This window comes from Sceloporus undulatus, chromosome 6 (assembly GCF_019175285.1).
Source record: "Sceloporus undulatus isolate JIND9_A2432 ecotype Alabama chromosome 6, SceUnd_v1.1, whole genome shotgun sequence".
In the NCBI taxonomy this organism is placed as follows: Eukaryota; Metazoa; Chordata; class Lepidosauria; order Squamata; family Phrynosomatidae; genus Sceloporus; species Sceloporus undulatus.
The window spans coordinates 114,738,539-114,760,294 of NC_056527.1; the positions used below are offsets into that span (position 1 = coordinate 114,738,539).

At 42.4% G+C, this 21,756-nt stretch overlaps 1 protein-coding gene across 1 annotated transcript; it reads right to left on the reverse strand.

The window, feature by feature from the left end:
* Positions 1 to 561: 561 nt before the first annotated feature.
* On the reverse strand, positions 562 to 21,350 carry EFS (embryonal Fyn-associated substrate). Its single transcript, XM_042476360.1, has 6 exons — positions 18,855 to 21,350; positions 15,259 to 15,591; positions 12,297 to 12,395; positions 5,123 to 5,815; positions 3,194 to 3,283; positions 562 to 2,429 (listed from the first exon to the last, which is right to left on the reverse strand). The coding sequence occupies exons 1-6, from the start codon at positions 18,858 to 18,860 to the stop codon at positions 2,016 to 2,018; spliced, it is 1,635 nt and encodes a 544-aa protein (XP_042332294.1). The 5' UTR covers positions 18,861 to 21,350; the 3' UTR covers positions 562 to 2,015.
* Positions 21,351 to 21,756: the final 406 nt, after the last annotated feature.

A 21,756-nucleotide genomic window follows, 5' to 3' on the forward strand; every position in this document is an offset into this window, starting at 1 on the left:
CTGTTGTAAAAGAGACTACAGTCCAAAGCACACTGCAGAAACAATCCAGTTTGAGACCGCTTTAACTGTGCTTTCAGTGCTAGAGAATCCTAGGAATTGTAGTTTATTGAGCACCAGAGCTCTCTGACACAGACGGCTAAATGTCTCACTAAGGTATCCTTCCCAGAATTACCTAGCATTGAGCCAGGACAGTTAAAGCAGTCTCAAACTGGATTATTCTTTCAGTGCGTTTTGAACCCTTATCTTTTTTTGTTTGTTTTTGTTTTCAAAGGCAAAAACTTTTATTTTTCTCCTGTCAATTTTTGGACACTGACTTTGATTGCTGTGTCCCATACTTTATGCCAGTTTGGGGAGTAATACCTGTTTATAACCAAGTGTTCCACATAGGATTGTGGTTTGATTTTTTCATTCATTGTGTTTTCAATGTCTAAACCTCTCTGCTATATTTTATGAAAAGCAATATATCAATTCTTAAAAATAAAACTTCTGAGTCGCTGGTGGTGGTGGGGAGGAAGCAGGGGCAGTTAATCAGGATTTGAAAGGAAGCAACACACACAGCTATTTGTTTTTAACACCAATTTTATTATGACCAAACCTAGAAAATAACTTGGCAAATATTTCCTGAGAGAGATGTTTTGACCCCATTTGCTTCCGGCAACGAAGTGAGATGAAGGGTCCTTTGTGTGTATTTATATTTGTGTGTGTGGAGGGGGATGTCTATCAAGTGAACATGTGGTTGTCACCTACTCAAGAAAGAATGCAAAATTAGAAAGGGGATTTCAGAGAAGGGAGGCATGGACCTGAGTAAATTGATTAGTGGGTCAGGCTGTCTTCCTTGTCCCTGCAGATGGGGTCTTTGCCAACTGCCCTAGCAATGGTTTATCTCCCCAGTGCTCTCCAAATGCTCCATGTGCATCCCTTTCAGTATGCAAGTGACCGTATCTGTGGTCTGTATTGCGTGCCATATAAAGTCTACCTTGACCAGTTACTCTAGTGTCTATTTTTTATCATTTCCTCCTGACCCTTGGCTTCTTTCCTTCTGCTCCAGATTTCTTTGCTTCCTTTTGCATTTGGCAATCCTTCTTTGTTTGCTTTCACACTGCCTGGGTCATTCTTGTCCCCAACCTCCTTAATCTTCTCTGTTGTCTCTATACCAACTATTCCCATCATTTTTTTATATTTCCTTCCTCCACCCTTTCCAGAAGACTTTGTTACAGAATGAAAAAGGGACATTTTCCCCAAATTCTCTACCTACAGTACTCCTTTACCATTAAGGCTTTTATTGAGGGGCTCTGCCCCTGATAACTGCCATCAAGTTTGTGGGAAGGCAGTGATCACGGCCTTCCTCAGTTGGTGTAATGCATGTCTTTGGTCTACAACTCCATATCATCATCAGAAGTTTTTGAGCAGAAACATTTCAGGAATGTGAATACTGTTGATGGAACCATTCTGAAGGTCTGTCGTTTCAAAGGGAAAGTAGTTGGTAGGGGAAAAATAAGCCATGATGTGCACCTTGGGGTCAGAGGGCAAAGATCAGAAAGGCTCTTTGGTTAGGACAACAGCCAAAGGTTCTAAGCCATATTTGTACCTGCAAAAGACCAAGGTCTAAAAAATTAAGAAGTGGGCAAAGGTTTGGTACTCAGAAAAACCATTTCTAGTCCAAGGTGAGGTATAGGTCCTTGTAGAGGAGCCAAGAAGGGGCTAAAGGAATGTCACTGAGCAAAGTTATGGCTATTGGGGACAAGCATGAACATCTGGAGTCACAAAATGGTGCTTCTGGGTCCTGAAAGCCAGAGCTGAAAGGAAGCATTGGTACTGATGCAAGGCCCAGAGTTATCCAATAGGCATGTTCAGGCATAACCATTGCTGAAGTCCACAGGGCACAACCCCAATAAGAGGTCTGAAGTGATGTAGGAATTATTGGCACCAGGGATTCTTGTGTCTGTCTTTCTCTCACATTGTGTCTATGTGTGTTTGCTGGTGAAGAATCGAAGCAGACGCAGAGGGCAGAATCATCAAGATGGTGCCAAGGTGCCGAGCAAGGAGGTGAAAGCCAAGGCCTGTCGGGAGAGTTCTGCCACGCACTCTTGCATCTCCTGGGCAGCTGGAGGAGAAGGGTAGCGCAAGGCGGCATTCTTGACCGAACGTACGGCTTCTTTCAGTGCCTGGCAGAGAGAACTGCTGGCAGCCCCCACCCTTGTTCGCACCATTGCAGAGGAGGCCAGGCGGGACACAGTGTCCCCCACAAAGACCAGTTTGTGTGCTGTGACAATGACAAATTTGCCATGAGGCACAAAGACCCAAGGGGGCTTCTGGGCACCTGCACTGGTGAGCAGCGCTTCGATGGCCGAAAGTAGGGTGGTGTAATGAGTCTGACATTGCCCTGTATAAAACTGCAGGAGCTGGTTGTCTTCTGGGGAAGGTGGTGCCTACAAAACAGAAGAAGAGATCAGAGAATGGATTACGGATTCCACCAAATGCATCTGAGGAAATAAACTTAAGTCTATGAAAGGTCATGCTGCCAACTTCTTTCTTTCAGGTAGTCTCAAAGGTGCTACAAGATCTCTCTACATACTGATTCTACAGACTAACATGGTTATATCTTTGGATTTCATCTTGTTCGGTTTTCTACAATTTGCAAAATGGAAGCTGACAAAAAAGACCTCTCCTGCTCCTGAAATATCTTTTCTGGGCAACTCACAATAATATCTACATAAGAATTCATTCAGTGTAAATAGGCTTGAGGAAATTTCAGCTTGGGGTGTATAAAACATTTGGTTACATGTTTCCAGTAAGTTGTCTGACATTTGTGGGGTCATTTTATGATAGCAAAAGCAAAGAAGTCATTTCAGCTATCCCTATCAGCATGGTGGATTTGACGGGAAGGGCATGATGCTAAGTTATGTCACTTAATTCCAGGAAGGATTCTGGGAAACCTTCTATTTGAGAGAGAGAGAGAGGCTGGACCCTCTTAATAGATGAAAGAGCTGGCTAAGGTTATGTAAAGCCTGGATTGAAATCTCATTCTAGTAAACTGACCATATGGCCACAGTTTTAGCTCTCTCTTTAAAAAGAAGCACACAAAGAAGACATCCCAGGGAATAAATTCTGTAAGGAAATTGTGATCTCAATTCCTAGCATGGGTAACAAATTCAGTATAAATTAATCAAAAAGTATTAAAAGCAACAGATACCATTTCTTCATTCTGAGCAATGTCTGTAGGTAGCGTGAGTCCAGGGTTCCCTTCAGGAGTGGTCACTTTCGGCTGGATTTTATCTGCTCCCTAGGAAGAGAGAGGCCAGATTGGGTATGTTGTTGACGGTTTTTGTACAGCAGAAACCACTGGTGGGTAAATGGGCCTCAAATGTAATAAATAAATAAATAAAAGTCCTGAAAAACTGAAAAGTGCACAAAAGTATGACCAGCCCTACATTCTGTAGGACCACAGTGGTGGAAAAACTGTCTAGCACTGGGTGGGGGTAGACCCCAAAGTGACTAAAATGGGTGAATCCAGGGCCAAAATGGATGAGGTCTGAAATAAAGCCAGGATCCATATGAAACTATGGCCTGTTACAGACAGCCAAAATAAAGCTGCTTCGAGTCACAGTGGAGGTATGGTGTTTCAATGATGCATGCGTCCTAAAGAGTCCAGAAGCCAAACCAAAGCAGCACCCAGTCCTTAGGGCTGGAGCGTGGCTTTGGTTGTGACTCTGGACTCTAGGATGCATGGCATCATTGAAACACCAACCTCCACTGTGACTCAAAGCACTTTATTTTGGCTGTCTGTAACAGATTCTTGTTGAGGTCTGTTGATGGCCCTTGGATTTCAGGCTCCCCATCTCTTTATTTTCAGTATGAGGCACTTTGTGACTTCCCTCTTAGCCTTTTGCTGCCTAGAAGAAGGGAAATAATAATTATTTTATTCAGAATTAGGAAGAGAAACATTTTGCAGAATGGAGACAGTGAGAGGAAGAAAGAAGGCACCACCTCATCAGTCAAATTTAAAGAAGATACAGCTTTCCCCATCACCAAATCTCCATTCTGGACAAAGCTTCATCTGTCTGTTTTAAGCAACAAATTTAAGCATCAATGAATTAATTGGCTGCACTGCTGTTTCATATAAAGTTTAGCTTATCGATTGGTAATTATTTGATTCTGTAGAACTAGGAAGTAATTCATTTTCTAATGAGTTGCATTACTTTTTCCAGTAATGAACTGGAACCAAGTTACTTTTTTACTTGTAACAGTCATGGCTGTCATATTCTATTTTTAGTGGAACAGGATTTCCCCCCATTGATCATTTGTGTGTGTTTGTGTGTAGTGTACATGCACACACATGCATGTACATGTGTGCGACTGGGATTGGGAAGGAGAAGGAAGGTTCACATGCACCTAGGATGGATGGCTTTGTAATCTCTTGCATTTTTCTCAGAATTTCAAAGCTGTACTATATGAAGCAGCCACTTGGGAGAACCAGAGAGCATTTCCCTGTACGTATTTTCTGATAGCCCAATAGCAACACTAATGGTGCTTGTCTGTACCGTACTAAGGAACTTGGCAAATTACCTTTCTGGACTAATTGCAAAAATTTGAGCTGATGGGTGATCATGAGTAAAGTAACAAGTTCCTTTAAGATGTCATGCTTGGGGGTTTAGTGCATGAAAAGGAACAAACCCCCTAATAGCTAATAATAATAATAATAATAATAATAATAATAATAATAATAATAATAATAATAAATTATTTATATCCCACTCCTCCGAACGATCAAAGCGGCTTACATTGATGGATTGGATACCAACCCAGGTCAAGAATTCAACATCTCGTCTGTAGTGTTAGAGCAGGGGTTCCCAACCTTTTTGACTTGCAGAACCCTTATTTCTCTAGTGGAGCCCCTAAAAGGCCTACCCTTACAAGTTAATGATGTTTTGGAGTATATATACTCCAAAGAATATTCATATTCTTTAATTTCATTCAATTTTTATTTATTTATTTTTCCTGGAGCAGCCACAAAGCACCTGAAAAGTGCATGCGGAGCCCTAAGGGGTCCTCGGAGCACATGTTGGGAACTCCTGGGTTAGAGGTTGCAATGCAGTCTGTGGCAAGCTATCCTTCTCCTTACCTTGAGGTGAACATAGTCATATTCATCTGGCAGGCGAATCCCTTCATATTCATTGTGTCCATCATCCCTGACTTGCTCCAGCTGCTCCCCTGCTCCAAGACCCCCCAGTCGGGGTGGCGGTGGAGGTAGCGGGCGGTCCTGGATACTACCCTTCCTCACAATGCTTGGAGATGGTGGAGGGGGCTCCACCGACAGCCGTTCTTCGCTGGGAAGGGCAGGCAATGGACGACGGGACAAGCTTTCCGCTGAGGGCAGGCGAGGGCGGGACGGAGGCCCGGACTCCCTCAGGCTCAGTCCTTGGAGTGCCCCTTCAAGGGGTGGAGAGCTCGATACCAGGAGAGGAACGTCATAGATCCCCCCATCCTCTTCCTCTTCCTCCTCATCCTTTTCCTCTCTGCCTCCCCCTAATACTTCCTCTGGCGACTCATACAAATTAAGCAAGGCCGATGCCCGGCGTAAATTGGATGGAGTGGCGTAAACCAGGGGACCCTCAGAGTCTTCGTCGTCCACCTCCTCTTCCACCTCCGGACTTGACAGTTTTTTGAAGGCGAGAGGAATGTCGTAAGGGTCGTCAGAAGGCGGAGGGGCCGTGGGCTGTGGGGCCACACGGGCCACTTTCTTCGGGCAAAGAGAAGGCGAGTCGTAAGTGTCAGATGGAGAGTCCCTGAGCACGGAAGAGGGGACGTCGTAAACCTGCCAGTGGGAGAATGAGCACAGAGAGGAGTGAAGATGATGATGATGATGATGGGCAATTTGGATGGAAGCCCCAAATTATACAGTGGTCCCACCACATTTGCGGGGCTAGGGGTGAAGGACTCCTGTGAATGTGGGAAAACCATAAATTAAAAAAAAAACCACTACTCTTTTTATGTATAAAATAACATCTCTAGGAATCCTAAGACTTGGAATCAACTCGAGGGCAGTTAATAACAACAAGGGAATCTCCAGGTCCTCCATTACAACTCTACGGTCAACATCTGCCAGAAGTTGATCACAGAATCATGCTGGAGGACCTACATATGCCCAAAGAAGTACTGTCTCTAGGAACTTCTAGGTTCTCCAGCTCAACTCTATGGCTAACATCTGGCAGAGTTGCACCTAGAGATTCCTAGAAAGGACATATTAATCAAAACTGCAAATAATCCAATCCGCAAAAGTCAAAACCCCAAATGTGGAGGGCCAACTGGACATTCAAATATAATGTGCAGACACCAGTTAACAAATTTTCAGTATATCATAGCTGGGGATTGGGGAAAGTCACATATTTTAGTGCGTTTCTGCATAAACATCTACTTTCACATAGAAAATCAGGAGGGAAGTAGGGTGTGATCTAAATAGTGGCAATTGGTGCGGGTCCCGTATCAGTGAGGCAGTGAATCTACTCTGGGGTTAAGTTGGATTTTTAAAGGGGCTAAAAGAACCTCTTTTGGAGGATAACAACTTTGGATAACAACTTTGTAGTTGAGATTAAAACCAGGAGCAGACCCACCCACTCTACTGACATAGACACCACTGGTTCCAGGCTTGACTTTCTCCTTGATGGGCATGTTTCCTTACTCCAGGGATACTAAATATACAAGGAGACATTGAACCCTGTAATCTGGCTGAAATTGTACACTGCCAAAATTCCCTGCCATGTGATCTTCAGAGCAAGAATGACTCAAAGTGAAGAAAGAATGTCAAAATAAGTTGTTTTATCAAGCTGATAAAAAAGATTTAGGAGAGACTTAATGGACTACTGAAACCTATTCCTTCTGATGATCTTACCTTTTCATCCAAGCATCATCTACCGTTTTTTTAAAAAAAACAAACCCAAACCCATTCTGTTCCCAAGGAGTTTACAATCTAAAATAAATCACAGGTGAAAACAGCAGCAGTTGGTGCCAAAAACATAGATACGAAGGGATCCCACATACTTATATATCTTTCATACTATCTTTTGATATTGTACTATATATCTTTCATACTTTGTCTAGTAAAAGGCTAAGAGGTTTTATTATATTAACTGGTACCTCAATGCCACCAATCAATCGGTCCTATCTAAAATTACCCAGCTGCACCTCTGCTCAAAGGCATCTGTCAGGAAAGCCATGGGGAAAGGTTTTTTCTTATTCCGGGGGGAAAATGTAAATTTTCAGAAAATTGGAAAAATGTCACATCAGTCCCATTTACATTGTTAGATAGTTGTTGTTGCTGTGTACCTTCAAGTTGTTTCTAACTTATGGCGACCCTATCGCAGGGTTTTCTTGGCAAGATTTGTTCAGAGGGGATTTGCCTTCCTCTGAAGCTGAGAGATCGTGACTTGCCCAACCAATGGGTTTCCATAACTGAGGATTTGAACCCTGGTTTCCAGAGTCGTAGTCCAACGTGGCATAGAGGTTTTAGTGTTGGACTATGACTCTGGAGTTGAGGGTTCGATTCCCAGCTTGGCCATGAAACCTACTGGGAGACCTTGGGCACGACACACGCTCTCAGCCTCAGAGGAAGGCAATGGCAAACCTCTTCTGAACAAATGTTGCCAGGAAAACACCACTACTGTATAAGTTTGCTTCAGGGTTCTTATGTTGGAAATAGTGTGTGTTAAAGGCAAACAACACACACAACAGGCATTGCATCTGGCTGTATTTGGCACTGAAGTATTGCGTTTGATAGTTTAAACATATTCCCCCCTAAATAATTAAACACCGAATTTACTATTTATTGATGTTTGTTACAAATGGCACCTACAAGCTCCCGAAGCATAAAGAACCCCTTTGCTATTGCCAGTTTATGAAGCCCTGGCAAAGACAAAAAACAAACAGGTGAAACCTGCAGCGTTTTTCCTTTTGTATAATGTCAATCAAACATAAACAGAACCGAGAAAGGGAAACCAAGACCAACAACTGCAGTGATATGAAGTATACTCTACATAGTCTTCCATAAAGGTCTTCTTAGTGCGGCTTTTAGAAATAATGCCAGAAGAGCAAATATAGGAACACCTCATCTTGAATATTTTATTTTTCATTCTGAACGAGAATATTTCACAAACCACTTTCCCTAGAAATATAGGCCTGGGAAGGAAAGCAGGGAAAAGTTTTATGAAGTCAAAGCCAGGCTTTCATGGCCGACATCCATAGTTTTCCGTGGGTTTTTTGGGCTGTGTGGCCGTCTTCTAGAAGAGTTTCTTCCTGACGTTTTGCAGCATCTGTGGCTGGAATTTTCAGAGAAATCTTCAGACGAAATATCAGGAATAAACTCTTCTAGAACATGGCCATAAAGCCCGAAAACCCCATAAATAACTAGGGGAAAGTTTTGTTCCTATCCCCTCCCCTCCATTCCAGGCCTTTACATCTCTAGTCAGGACACTATATTCATCATCCAAGATGCTGAGTTTGCAAGCCAACACATCAAGTGTCCTTGAATGCCTTTTGACAGGAGGGTAAGCCTCCATCCTCCTAGAAAACACCATAAAATAGGATGACCTCTGAGTCGCTCTTTGTCATTATCACAGTTTGCCTTTGCCCCATTCATGCTTATCTCAGGAATAAGTCAGAGTGAGTTTTGCTCAACCAGGTTTAAATTGCAACAGACTGAGCCTTATCTAAGGAAAAAATGCTGGTTTGCTCTTTTTTTTTAAAACGGAGCTGCTTCTTTTCTGTTTATTTGGCTTTAAAGCTCCTTTAAGGGGAGAAAAATGCTGAAATTTGGACCTGGGAGATAGGTGAGGCTGTGTTTACGCTGCAGAATTAATGCAGCTTGACACCGCTTTCCATGGCTCAATGCTATGGAATTCTGGGATTTGTGATTTTGCAAGATATTTAGCCTTTTCTATCAAAGAGCTCTGGTTCCAAAAACAAACTACAAATCCCAGAATTCCAAAGGAAGGTGCTGTAATAGTTAAAACAGCGTCAAACTGCATTAATTCTGCAGTATGGCAGCTGCTTAAATTCTTTCTACTTTTGGTCCAAAACACACTGCAGAAATAATCCGGTTTGACACTACTTTAAATGCCCTCGCTCAGTGCTAGGGAATCCTGGGAACTGTAGTTTTGTGAGACATTTAGCCTCCTCTGACAGACAGAGCTCTGGTGCCACAATAAACTACAATTCTCAGGATTCCCTAGCACTGAACCAAGGTACTTAAAGTGGTCTCAAACTGGATTATTTCTGCAGAGTGTTTTGGACCTTGCTGAGTATACATGCTGTCTGCAATTAAGCTTATTCCAGAAGAATTAAATACAACCTCCAGAACCAGTCCCATTTATTTCTGAATAAATAAAGCCTGAAAATCTTAATCCATTCAGATTGAGGAAAGTTTGCATGTTGAAGATGAAAGCACTAGCTTTAAGGAGGAAATGTCTCCCAGCCTGTTCTACCTTGCAAGGAAGAGGTAAGCATGCTCCCATTTTTTCCCCTTGGAAATGGTACTTCCATAAGGCTGGAAATTCTGAAAACTGTAGCATAAAAAATGAACTTTTCCAGACTCTGATTCTATTATATCCCTCTCATTCCTTTTCTTTTTCTGTAATATTCTTAGCTCCCTGTGTTTGTGGACCAGAAAAGAGATGCTGCAGACAGTCTAACAGCACCATGTGGTGCATGATAATTCAGAAGTAAATCTCCCTCCATTCAGTGTGGCTAGTTAACTACTCCCTAGTGGGTAGACTTTGCTGCCTAAAATTTATTCTTCTTGGTTCAATTACTGTCTCTGATTTTAAATAACTCTGATCATTTCCCAATCCCACCCAGGTGCTACAAAAACTAAGAAAACAAGTGTTCAGGGGGAAGAGAACTGAGTATGGAAAACCTCATTTTTTAAATTGTTGCCTATTGGACACACTTGGTTTGGGGAATTCTAGGAGTTGTAATCCCCCTCAAGATACAACTTTCTCAGGGCAAAGATGCCCTCTGAGTCCAAAGAGGTCCACAAAACACATACAGTGGGTCCTTGATATCCGCTAGGTTTTGGTTCCAGGACCCCCATGGATAACAAAATCCAAGATGCACAAGTCCCATTAAATATAATGGCATAGTAAAATGTTGTCCCATATAGAAACTGGTAAAAGCAAGGTTTGCTTTTGGAATACTCTCAATCTCTCTCTCTCTCTGTGTGTGTATTTACACACACACTGTACTGCAGCCATTCACAGCCAGAAGATTGTGAGTTCGATCCCAGGGACTCCAAGGTCCACTCAGCCTTGCATCCTTCTGTAGGTCATTAAAATGAATGTCCAATTTGTTGTGGGCAGTTAGCTTACACTTTGTGAACTGCTTAAGGTGTGCTTAAGTGCACTGATGAGTGGTATAGAAATGTCCTTGATATTGCTATACAGGGCTCCCCCGGGTTACGAATTTAATTCGTTCCGCGGCGCCATTCGTAACCCGAAAAGCATTCGCAAGCCGAAGCCCCATAGGCGCTAATAGCGAAAGCCGCGATTTGGTGCGAAAAAGTGCCGAAAAGCACCAAAATTTTTTTCGTAACCCGAAATAACCTTCGTAACCCGGAACAGTTTTTTTTAATGGATTTTTTTCGTAACCCGGAAATTTCGTAACGCGGCGCATTCGTATCCCGGGGTACCAGTGTATATAAAAAATATTTTCAAACCACAAATCCTTGAATCCATGGATAAAAAAAATCTGTGGGTACCGAAGGCTGACTGTACATAACCAGTTCTCTTTAACTTAACAAGATGGGATGCCTCCAATCCCAGAGCGTAACCCTTAAATTTTTCATTCTATGCCAGCTGCCACTTTCCTGCCCTTCATCTGCCACTCCCCATTGAGTTTTTATCCATCTAGGGCAACCTCCTCCTGCGCTGTGAAAGCGAGAGAAGCTGAAAGGACCCCAATATGGTTCAGGAGTAAGCTGTCTCCACATTTGGCCCAAGATATAGTTACACAGTCGGAGGAGACCAGGAGGGACACAGCTGTCTTTTGCAACAAATGGAGCCAGCTGTCCATAAAGGCGATTCTCCACAGGAGAAAGGCGAGCCCACCAGCAGACAGCAGCGTGAGCCGAGGCACATCCAAATGGCATGGTTATCAAATGCACACCCAGCCAGTTCAGAGGAGAGAGACAGCCATCATGCCAAAAAACAGCGACAAGGTTCTCAGAGATAACATGGAGAGATAACTTATTAACTGGCCAGATTTTGAAAGAATGCACTGTTGGCTGATCAACATAAAGAAATGAGGGAAGAATCCATGGACTCTCCCAACCAACATTACTATAATGTCATCCAAGAACAAGGAGAGGAAAGTTTGTTGCCCCCAAGCAAGAGCTTTCCCAAGCTGGTGGCCACCAGGCCAGCTGGACTACAACTCCCATCTTCCTGGGTCACTAGGGCAATGGCTGTGCTAGCCAGGAATGATGGTGGCTGAAGTCTGGCTTACTTAGAAGGGCACCAGGGTGGGCAAAGTGGAGCTTTAAAAACATATAGTTAAGGAAGGGACTGTCCATCTTTGGAGATCTTTAAACAGATTGCAGGATCGTCATCTTTCAGAAGAGTTTTAGTTGTGTATTCTTGCATGGAAGGAGGTTGGACAAACTCTGGTCCTCCAGATGTTTGGGGCTGCTGGGAGTTGAAGTCTAAAACATCTGGGCAACCAAAGTTTGGGAACCACTAGACCTTGTGGTCTCTTCCTTGTGGTCCCTTCCAATTCGTAGGATTCTATGAAGAAGAGGGCAATGGAAGCAGAGATAAAAAGGGAGAAAATACTTATATTGACAAATACAGATGACCTAGAAAATCTCCTTCTAACAGAACATGCCACTTTCTGGCATTTTAAAATTGTGCACCCATCATAGCCAGTGTGGTCTCATGATCTAGTGTTGGACCAACACAGAGATGGGAAGGGGAGCTGGGTTTGAATCCTCATTCAACCATGAAACTCCCTTACCGATCTTGGGTTAGTTGCTCTCTCTCTGCTTAGAGCTGGAAGGTATTTGTGTGGTCATTTAATCTATTTCCTTCTCTGGAGAGGTGACTGTACATTTAATATCCAACTGAAGTCCATAATAATGCAGTAACTGCCATCTTATAAGTCAGTTTGAGAGTCTGGAAAATATAGTTTTTTAAAAATAAGAGTTCACAGAACCCCCAGCTAGCATGTAGGGAGTTTTTAGCACCTCAAAAGGAACTTTCCCAACTTTTTGATGGGCTTCCCACATTCCCCCCAAAAACAGACACACTCACTTCCGTGGGGTCCCCATCTCTTCTGGTGCCCCGAGGCACCCTGTAGATACTCTCTGGGGGCAATGGACAGGGCCGGGCAGGTGGTGGCACCTCATATACCTGGTGGGAAGAAACAGAAATCAGAGACCAGGATGATGCAAGTCCCAAAAGATGCATCCTTTTCCCAGGGTTGCACAGTGGGAGGGAGAGAAGCAGCCAAAATCTGCCAGGTTTGAGCAGCCTAACTCTCCAGTGCCTACCGTCTCTGTGGCTCCTGCATCTGTTTTTCCCCCTCTACATTAATATTAATTACACCACTATAATACATCCACAGATTCTGGCCACACTGAGATGGTGGTAAAAGTATACGATTTAGCAGTGGTACTAGACCAGAGCAATACATTAGTTAAAGCTGCTTTTATTATTATTATTATTAACCTTTATTTATAAAAGTCTCAAGCAAATGGGAGTTGTTTCAGATTACTTTCCAGGGAGAGAAGGTTGAGCCAGTGCTGAACTATTATAAATAATAAACAAAGCAGACTTAATCGTGTAACAAACGAATGGAGGTAGAACAAAAGAGGATGCAGATGGAAGAGATTATAGAAGTGAAAGATACAGCAACCAGTTATAATGACAGTGAGAGACCCAGGTGCTGGGCTGAGGTGTTTTGGCCAATTTTTCTTTTAAACTGTATATGAATCTTACTCTAGATCTTTTCCCTATGGGTGCATCAATCAATAATAAGGACATTGCCTAACTCCCTCTGCCTTGTAATTTTAGTAATTGTTTTAATAACTGTTAATAATTTAATTGTATTTTATTGTGGATGGGTGGGTTAGGGAGGGTTTGGGATACAGTGGTAGCAAGCGACCATTGTATTTTAGGGATGTTTTTAGGAATTTTTTTAGTGATAGCTAGCTGCTTCAATCTTTTAGAGAAGCGGGATACAAATAAATGTTGTTGTTGTTGCCTAAGGAAGTGAAGCCACAAATTTCTAAGTATACCATCCATTCCCCATTAGTGGTGGGGCAAATAAATCCGCTTTGAGTTTATGTCCGAAGTTAAAAGAGTTATCCAAAGTGCTGTGTCCATTTTAGGAGTAGACATCAGCACCTTGGATAGTTTATTTGGCGAGGATTCCTCACTCCACTGATATGGAATCTGCCAGCTGCCACTGCAGAGGAATGTGGCGGTAACCTCCATAATCCCTTGGCATTGGCTATGCTGGAAATGGTTCCAGATTCAAGAATTCCCCTCCAAGAGAGGTTAGGTTGGCATCCCCTCCTTGCTATCATTCCACAGACAGACTAAGGACAATATCACATTGCACTGTTACAGTGCTTTCATTCCACCTTAATTGCTATCGCTGCCTCCTATGGAATCCTGAGATTTGCAGTTTAGGGAAAGGCATTTAGAATTCTCAAAGTGTCACTAAACTACAAGCCCCAGAATTCCACAGGCAGCACCCATAGCAATTAAAGCAGAATAATAGTGCTATAATAGTGCAGTGTGATATTGACCTAACACTTTAATTCTTTCTTTAAAATAAATCTTGGTAGGCCTTTAAAGACTTGGCTGCTCGAGGGGATTGGGCCTTGCAGCATTGTGTTATAGTGTTTGTTTTAAATATCTATTATTTTTCTAAAAACTAGTTTTAATTTTATGGACGGTTTAATGATATTTTTACCTCCTACATTTGGCGTATTTTTAAGGTCCAAAACACACTGCAGAAATAATCCCGTTTGAGACTGCTTTAACTGCCCTGGCTCAGTGCTAGGGAATTCTGGAAACTAGTTTTGTGAGACATTTATCCCAGATGTCTGGTGCCACAATAAGGATTCCCTAGTACTGAGCCAGGGCAGTTAAAGCAATCTCAAACTGGATTGTTTCTGCAGTGTGTTTTAGACCAAAGTGATGTTTCTTTAATAACAAGGGAGAGGATTAGGTTTAAGATAACATCTTTTTAACAATATTTATTTTGTAATATTTATTTTGAGAGTCAACATGGTGTAGTGGTTTGGGTGTTGTATAATGACTCTGGAGAGTCAAATCCCATTCTCTCAGCCTCAGAGGGAAACAAAGGGAAACCTCCTCTGAACAATTCTTGCCAAGAAAACTCTAGGCTCAGCGTAGGATTGCCATGAGATGGAAATGACTTCAAGGCACACAACAACAACGATATTAATTTCATTGTGGATCAATATCCCATAAGGGCAGAGCTAGAGAATGTCTGTGACAAACAATGAAACAACTACATTATATCTTGCTTTAATTGTACAGTATCCCCTCCATTTTCATGGGTGATCCATTCTGGACCCCCTTGTGAAAATGGAAAATTGCCGGTCTTCAAGTGCCATTGGTGTGCCCCATTTTGTCCCCCTCTGTTTGGCGCCCGCAAATGGTCGAGGGACGCGGATTCAAAGTACGCAAAAACAGAGGGGTGACTGTATTTTGTTTTAACCTTTACTGTAAGATGGCCTTAGATCCCATATGTGGAGAAAAGTGGGATAATGATTAAATAAAAGTGAAGTATAATATAGTATGTGCCTTCAGATCATCTATTGATTTATGGTGGCCACACAAATTTCATGGGGCTTTCTTAGATAAGAAGTACTCAGAGGTGGTTTGCCATTGCCTACCTCTAAAATGTACTCTACAACAAGGTTCCTTAAGCAATCTGTTGTAGGGGACCAGCAGGATTTCTTCTCCCAATGTGCCAAGAATTGGCATCATATTTGTGCTCAATGTCTGCAACCGTTTCTTTCTTTCCTGGAAACTCTCCAGGGACTGCCAGCAGATGGCTCAGGGGCTAGCATCAGTCCATGGACCACCTGTTTGCACAGCACTGGCCTACAGCACATACTTAAATATAAGTAAATAAATACAATTCCCAGCTTCAAACTTGAGATGAAATTGCTCCCCCAAGGGAATAAAACAGAAGGGGGTAAGCGAGTGCCAATTGCCAGATATCTTTCCATACCTCCTGATCCTCTTTCCTCCGCTCTTTCTGCCTTTGCTCATCTTGGGGCACTTCGTAGACCTTTCCAACCAAGGCCACCTCCTTCCTGGGCACCTGGTAAACCTCAGCAGTGGCATGATGTTGGCAAGGGGTCAGTCCGGGGGATGCTGGCTGAGGGAGGATCCGGACCCTGTTGGCCGGGACTATTCCCTGTTGGCCATGCAAGGAACAGAAATGCCATCCTTCGAGGCCTGGGGCTTCCGGCTGGAGAAGAACCATCAGGTCACCCTTGCGGAAGGACAGTTCATCCGGACATTCAGCCGTGTTGTCATAAAGGGCACGGCAAAGCTGGACCTGCCAAGAGAGAGCAGGTAAGGCTGTCAATCATCAGTAGGAGATGTCAGGTCAGGACTATGCCATACTTTGAGATTTCAATGCCAGAATCTGAGCCCTGGGGTCAATAGCTTGTGAAGTCACAGTGGGTGAGTGTCAGTGATGTTGCAAGGCAGATGCTAAAAAGGTTTGCCCCGGTGCAGAATTTTAGCCATTTGACACCTCTTTAACTACTATGCCTCTATCCCATCAGTCATAGTTTCATGAGATGTTTAGAATTATCTGTCAGACAGCAATACTGCCTCATCAAACTATAAAAACCAGCTCTCCATGTGAGCAGTTAAAATGGAATCATGGTGCCACAATTCTCTAATGTGAAAGAATCAAATCTAATAAATGTCAAAAGTATATATTTTTTCAAGGCAGCACTCTTGACCTAAGATTTGTTCCATGTGTCCTGAGGACCAGAGAAACAGGCCAGACCCTGAGACTCAGAATGAGCTGCTGAGATCTAGGAACCTTAGTCTGCAGTCCACCATGCACTACATCTCTTACCATCTCCATCTGGCTGAAGATAATGGGAATTGTAGTCCAACCCAATATACCCTATGTTTTCAAGACAAATTCACTCTCTGATGACTCTTGCAAATACAGTACATACTATGCTACTTGTGTTGTGTATTATGTATATGCAAATACAAGTATGGCAAAATATTTTTTTAAAAAATTCAAAATACGATACCATTCTTGTCCCAGATATTCTTAATAAGAGGCATTCAACCTCTATAACACTATAATTCCACTATAATTTGTGGCTGCATTTAGTGGAATCCTGGGGTTTGTAGTCTGGGGAGGCACTAGAGCTCTCTGGTTGAGAATTCCACATACCTCTCCCCAAACTGCAAATCCCAGGATCCCATAGGATATTTACCATGGCAATTCAAGTGGAATATAGTGCTATAATTGTGTATTGCACTGTGCATTATCTCAGACCCTGAAATTTCAGGGCCAAAACCTGAATTCTAGGGATTACACACATACACAACACACCTGTGATGTCACAGGGGTCAATCCTGGTGATGTTACAAGAGTGATCTAAGGTCAAGCCCACAATTATGTCTTTAATCATGACACATGAAGCATCAACCACAGTTATACAGAGCATGCCATTTAAACAATCAATAAACACACACACACACACTTTTTTCAAAGCAGCACTCTTCATGGTTGAGTGCATGATGTACAAAGTGAGCACACTGAGATATTACATGACATACATTGTTATATTTTTTAAAATCCCACATAAGTCAACTTCAAAACTTCCAGAGAACAATTGGCAGCAACAACCATTTTCCTTCACAAAATAGGCTACACAAAATAGGGCTGATGGAAACTGGAGTCCCAAGAGATCTGGAAGGCCACAAGTGATCCAGAAGCACACTTTCACTTTGTAGCCTTTTAAGACAAAAATATTCAACCCAGACTTAGGTCAAACTTGGAGTTCTATTTTGCTTTATTTTCCAGTTTTATCATAAAAAGAAAATGCACAAATTGAATTAGATGCTCTTACCAACATCGAGATATGTATTTCCATCAATGACCTGAATAATCATACATAAATTCAGTAATAATCCAATCATTTTTTAACAACACAGAACAGACCAGTGAAATCAGGCTGAATGTTGATCACACTGATTGCAATGGGACTTCTCTACATTAAGTCTAGATCCAAACCAAGATCCTTTCCCTAACCAGAAAAAGCTGTGCACCAGCTATTTCTTTCTTTCTTTAACTACTCCTTGATTCAAATTTAGTATGCCCTGACAGAGAAGGCCCAAAGAACATAGCCTTAAATGTTGGACCTGGCTTGCCATTTGACCCACATCTTTGCTATTGTGCGGTTACTCTGCTTATCAGCCAAGGCAGCACTCAGCATGGCCCCTGACAATCAAATCATCAGATTAAATCTATAATACAAGTCTTGACCTCTAATAGGGGAGGGGGGACTAATACTTGGTGATCAAAGGTTGCAGATAGACTTGGGGGAAAGAGAAGAACCAGTTTGGTTGTTGACAAATAAATCTTCACTAGGGATGACCTCAGATTAAGGAGTTTGGGGCATGGCCATAAAGACATTTCAAGAAGCTGATGGGAGTTTTTCAGCTGCAGTTGAGGTCAGAAGGATGATCCCTTTGGAGAGATGGACAGGCAGGGGAACTTTTGCCAACTTTTCCTTTTTCTTTTGGAGGATTGGGGGTAAACATGGCACCGAGGTTTAAGCCATGCCTAAATCCAGGCAGCTGAGAGACCCTGGAGCTCAAATTACAGCTGAGAAAATTGACTACTTTGAGACTAGAACTCCAAGAATCCCCTGAGGCCATAAATGCTGGGAACTGCAGACCAAAAAGTATTTCTCTCCTCCAAACTTGAGTCAGATTTATTAGGAAGCCACTCACAAGACCCAGTCCTAATATATTAAAAGGTGAGGAGCCAACGTGGCAGAGTGGTTTGATCATTAGGGTACATAGTGGTTTGACTATGGAAACCCACTGGTGGCCTTGGGCAAGTCACATACTCTCAGCCCCAGAAAACCCTGTAATAGGTGGTTCGCCTTAGAGTCCCCATAAGTCAGAAATGACTTGAAGGCACACAACGACAATAAGCTATTCCTTAGCAAATGCAAACTAAGCACATTTGGGGGCACACAGACTCTCTCTTTTGGGCACAAATCTCCAAATAAGTCTTGGGACTGAACTCCTGGTTTGACATGAGTTGAATCCAAATTCCTCTTGACCCACCCCATGAAGGTACTGCCTTCAAGTGTCACCTGAAAGCACTCAGGTAAAATTTGGAAGCAGCCAACAGACTGCAGTCTATCCCAACTTACTGCCATTCAGATGACTACAAAGCCTGCCATCCCCAGCCAGTGTGGCTGAGGATGAGGGGCTTAAAAATACATTACCTGATTCTGTGTTTTTTTCGCAAATAACTGTACTGCATGCAGGCTGAGAGAAAGCTGGATTGAACATTGGTGAGAACTGAACTGGAAAATACAAATATTTTCATCTTCTCCTTTCCCATTGCGTTCACTGTTCATGCACCCCTTTTGCCCCATTACAGTTTCCCACACCCCAAACTTTGCTTTTTTAAAAACTTCCAGAAAACGGCGTGTGGCCCATTTGCCCTCCAAGGTCAAAAGGACTCTTGATTCCTGTCTCACCCTTTGACTTCTGCCAATGAATTTTAGCTCTTTTTATTGTCTTTTTTTGGTTGTGCATACTTACAGACATTTTGCTTCTCGAAAGGCAGGGCAGGGGATCCAACGCTGCCGAGGAAAGAGGAAGAAAAGGACAACCGCAGAGGGAACAGTGTATCCAAATCACACCTTTCCCATTCCTTTGATATTTTACAAGTCCTGAAAAAAATCACCTTCTCTTTAGAGGCATTTGTGAACTTTGTATTGCAGGTTGCTCTGAAAAGAAGAAAAGATTCCTGAGAAATTTAATAGCAGTTTTTTTAAAAAAAAATGTTTAAAAAATATCCAGTTCATTTGGAAGAAGCGATGACTGATACAAAAGGAGAGATGGGAAAAAGTTGGCAAAGTTGTGGCAAGACAATATTGCAAGGTTGCCAAGTTGAAAATATAATGATTTCCAGTGAAATGAAGCCCTGTGCTTTGATCCAAGTGGCTTCTCAGAAGTCCAGTCACTTTCAATTTGCAACTCTCTTTCTGTCTCCCTCTCTGTCCCTCTCTCCCCCACTTTCCCCAAAGTTTTTGTTAAAAAGAGATTTCCCAAAGCTCTTGGTCAGCAAAATTGCCCCAGAAAAGCCATCTGGGAAGGCCTGGCCGCTTGGAGGCTGCATGGATTGAGACAGGCTGGGCGTAAACTCAACATGTTGGAACAGGGGATTGTGTTGCAACCGCAGGGTGGAATTGCAAGCCAAAAGGAGAGACCTTCACAAAAGTAGATTAAAAAAAAACAAAAACCCTTAGACACACACACAACCTGACACAGGCAGAAAAACAGACATAGCTTTTGCAATGTCATGAAATCCAGAAATCCTGGGTTTTCATCTTGGCAACACAAGGCAAGGCAGTTGGAAAGTCCCAGTTTTACAGGCTGTTTATAAATCCCACAGAGGCTAACCCAATTTCCTTCTGAGATCCAGAATGATGGAAAGAAAATCAAGAACAGTGGGGTTTTTTTTTAAAAAATCCCAGCTGGTCAGGTTTTAACCCCCTGAGAATAAAAGCAACAGGCATCAATTTATCCAGATGCTTGGCAAAAGCTTTCCACAGCCCAGACTATTGGTTTCACTGAAGTCTGGTTTCCAAATTTCTCCCAAATGCAAAAGATATTGCCCAGATTCAGTGTACTTTGCTGAAAGTTTGTAAGGTTTGCGATAGCAATCCGCAACGAGTTGCAAAAATCAAACTTTGGAACTTCAGTTCCTTTAAAAATCCAGATTTCTTTCTATAGAGAAATTGCAAAGTTCTAGAGAAACTAAAAGATGAAGAAAAACCTCAAATTTTGCAATTTTCCAAGACATGGCACTCTCCAGAAATATCCAAAAAGCCTTTTGCAAACTTTGAGGAATCGTATACAATTTTGTTTCCATATCCTTTCCAATCCAGAAAAAAGCACACAATGTTAACTATCCAGAATTTAAAAAAAAAAATCTCTGGAGAGCAGCACAATGCCAGAAAACCGTCTTTGTTAGCCAATATATTTAATCCAGTCCATATCCAGAAGCAGCATTGACGCCCAAAGAAATGACACCATCCAGAAATGAAGAGGAGGCGCGCATGCTGCAATCCCAAGAAACGTGGCCTGTCTCCAGAAGTGCAAGACCTGCCAAAGGAAGGCCACCTTCAACATCCAGAAAAGGGACAGCAGAATCTAGATTGCAACCAAGCGATCCAAATCACCCGCATCCTTCTTTAGCATCTATGCTGAGCAAAAAGCCATCAGGTTTCCATATTAACTTTAAAGAGTTCGTTGGTTTTCTCTCTCTCAAAAAGTCAGTGTGGCTTTGCTTTTTCTTTGTGGTTTTTAAATAAGGGGTTGATGTGCAGATTTCCAGCTGTTCTTCATTTTGGAGGGATGTCAGACCTTTCAAGATGTCACAGATCTTTTTTTAATATGAGTATTATTATTATTCTTGGCTCGTTCCTAGAGATATAGAATGTGATTTCTGCTGAGGCTGAGAGTTTGGTTTGATGCAAGAGATTTTTAGGAGGGACTCTCTTCAGCTGAAAAGCAGACAAACCCACTCACAAATGAAGACCTTTAATGCTTTCTCATGTCAGTCTGGGATCCTGGCTCCATCTCAAGGCAATAATAAAAGGGTTGGATGCCGGGCTCCTTCCCCAAAGTAGCAATTCATGAGGCCCAGGGAGAAGGTGCGCCCAAGTTGCAATGGCCAGCCTCCAAAGGCAAATGGTAGCTGAGGATGCTCTGGCCAGAAGAGGAAAGAGTAGCAAGGAGAAAGAAAAGGGGGTTAAAATCAGGTGGGGAAGAATGAGAGAATCGGGTGGAAGGAGAGAGAGAGAAAATCACAGGGCAGATGAGAAAATGAAAATCAGGTGGAAAGATGAGAAAATGGGGAGAAAAGGTAAAAAAAATCAGGCAAGAGAGGGAATGAAAAAGATCAAGGGGAGAAAGAGAAAACATACATTAAAAACAGAGGATCAAGTGGAAAGCAAAGCAAATGGAGAGAGAAAATAAGTTTGAATGGGAGGCAAAATCAGGTGGAAAAAGAAAAACCAGGAGGAGAGAAAGGAGAAAAAGAGAGAGGAATAAGTTGAGGAAAAGAGAAAAAGGAGGAAAAAGAAAGGGCAAGAGAAAGAAAAATAAGTTTGAGAAAAAGAGAATCAAGTGGAATGAGAGAAAATCAGGGAGGAAGAAAAAGGGAGAGAGAAAAAATAAGTCTGAAAGAAAATCAAGTGGAAAGAGAAAATCAGGCAGAGAGAGAAAGAAAGAGGTGTGAAAAAGGGAACCAGGTGGAAAGAGAAAACTCAGGTGGAGAAAGAGAAAGAGAGAGAAAGAGAACTAAGTTTGAAAGAAAAGCAGGTGGCGAGAGAAAAAGGAGAAAGAGACCAATGTTTGAAAGAAAAAGCAGGTGGAAAGAGAAGGAGAAAGAGAGAATTAAAAGAGACAAATGAAGTGGAAAGAGAGAGAGAGA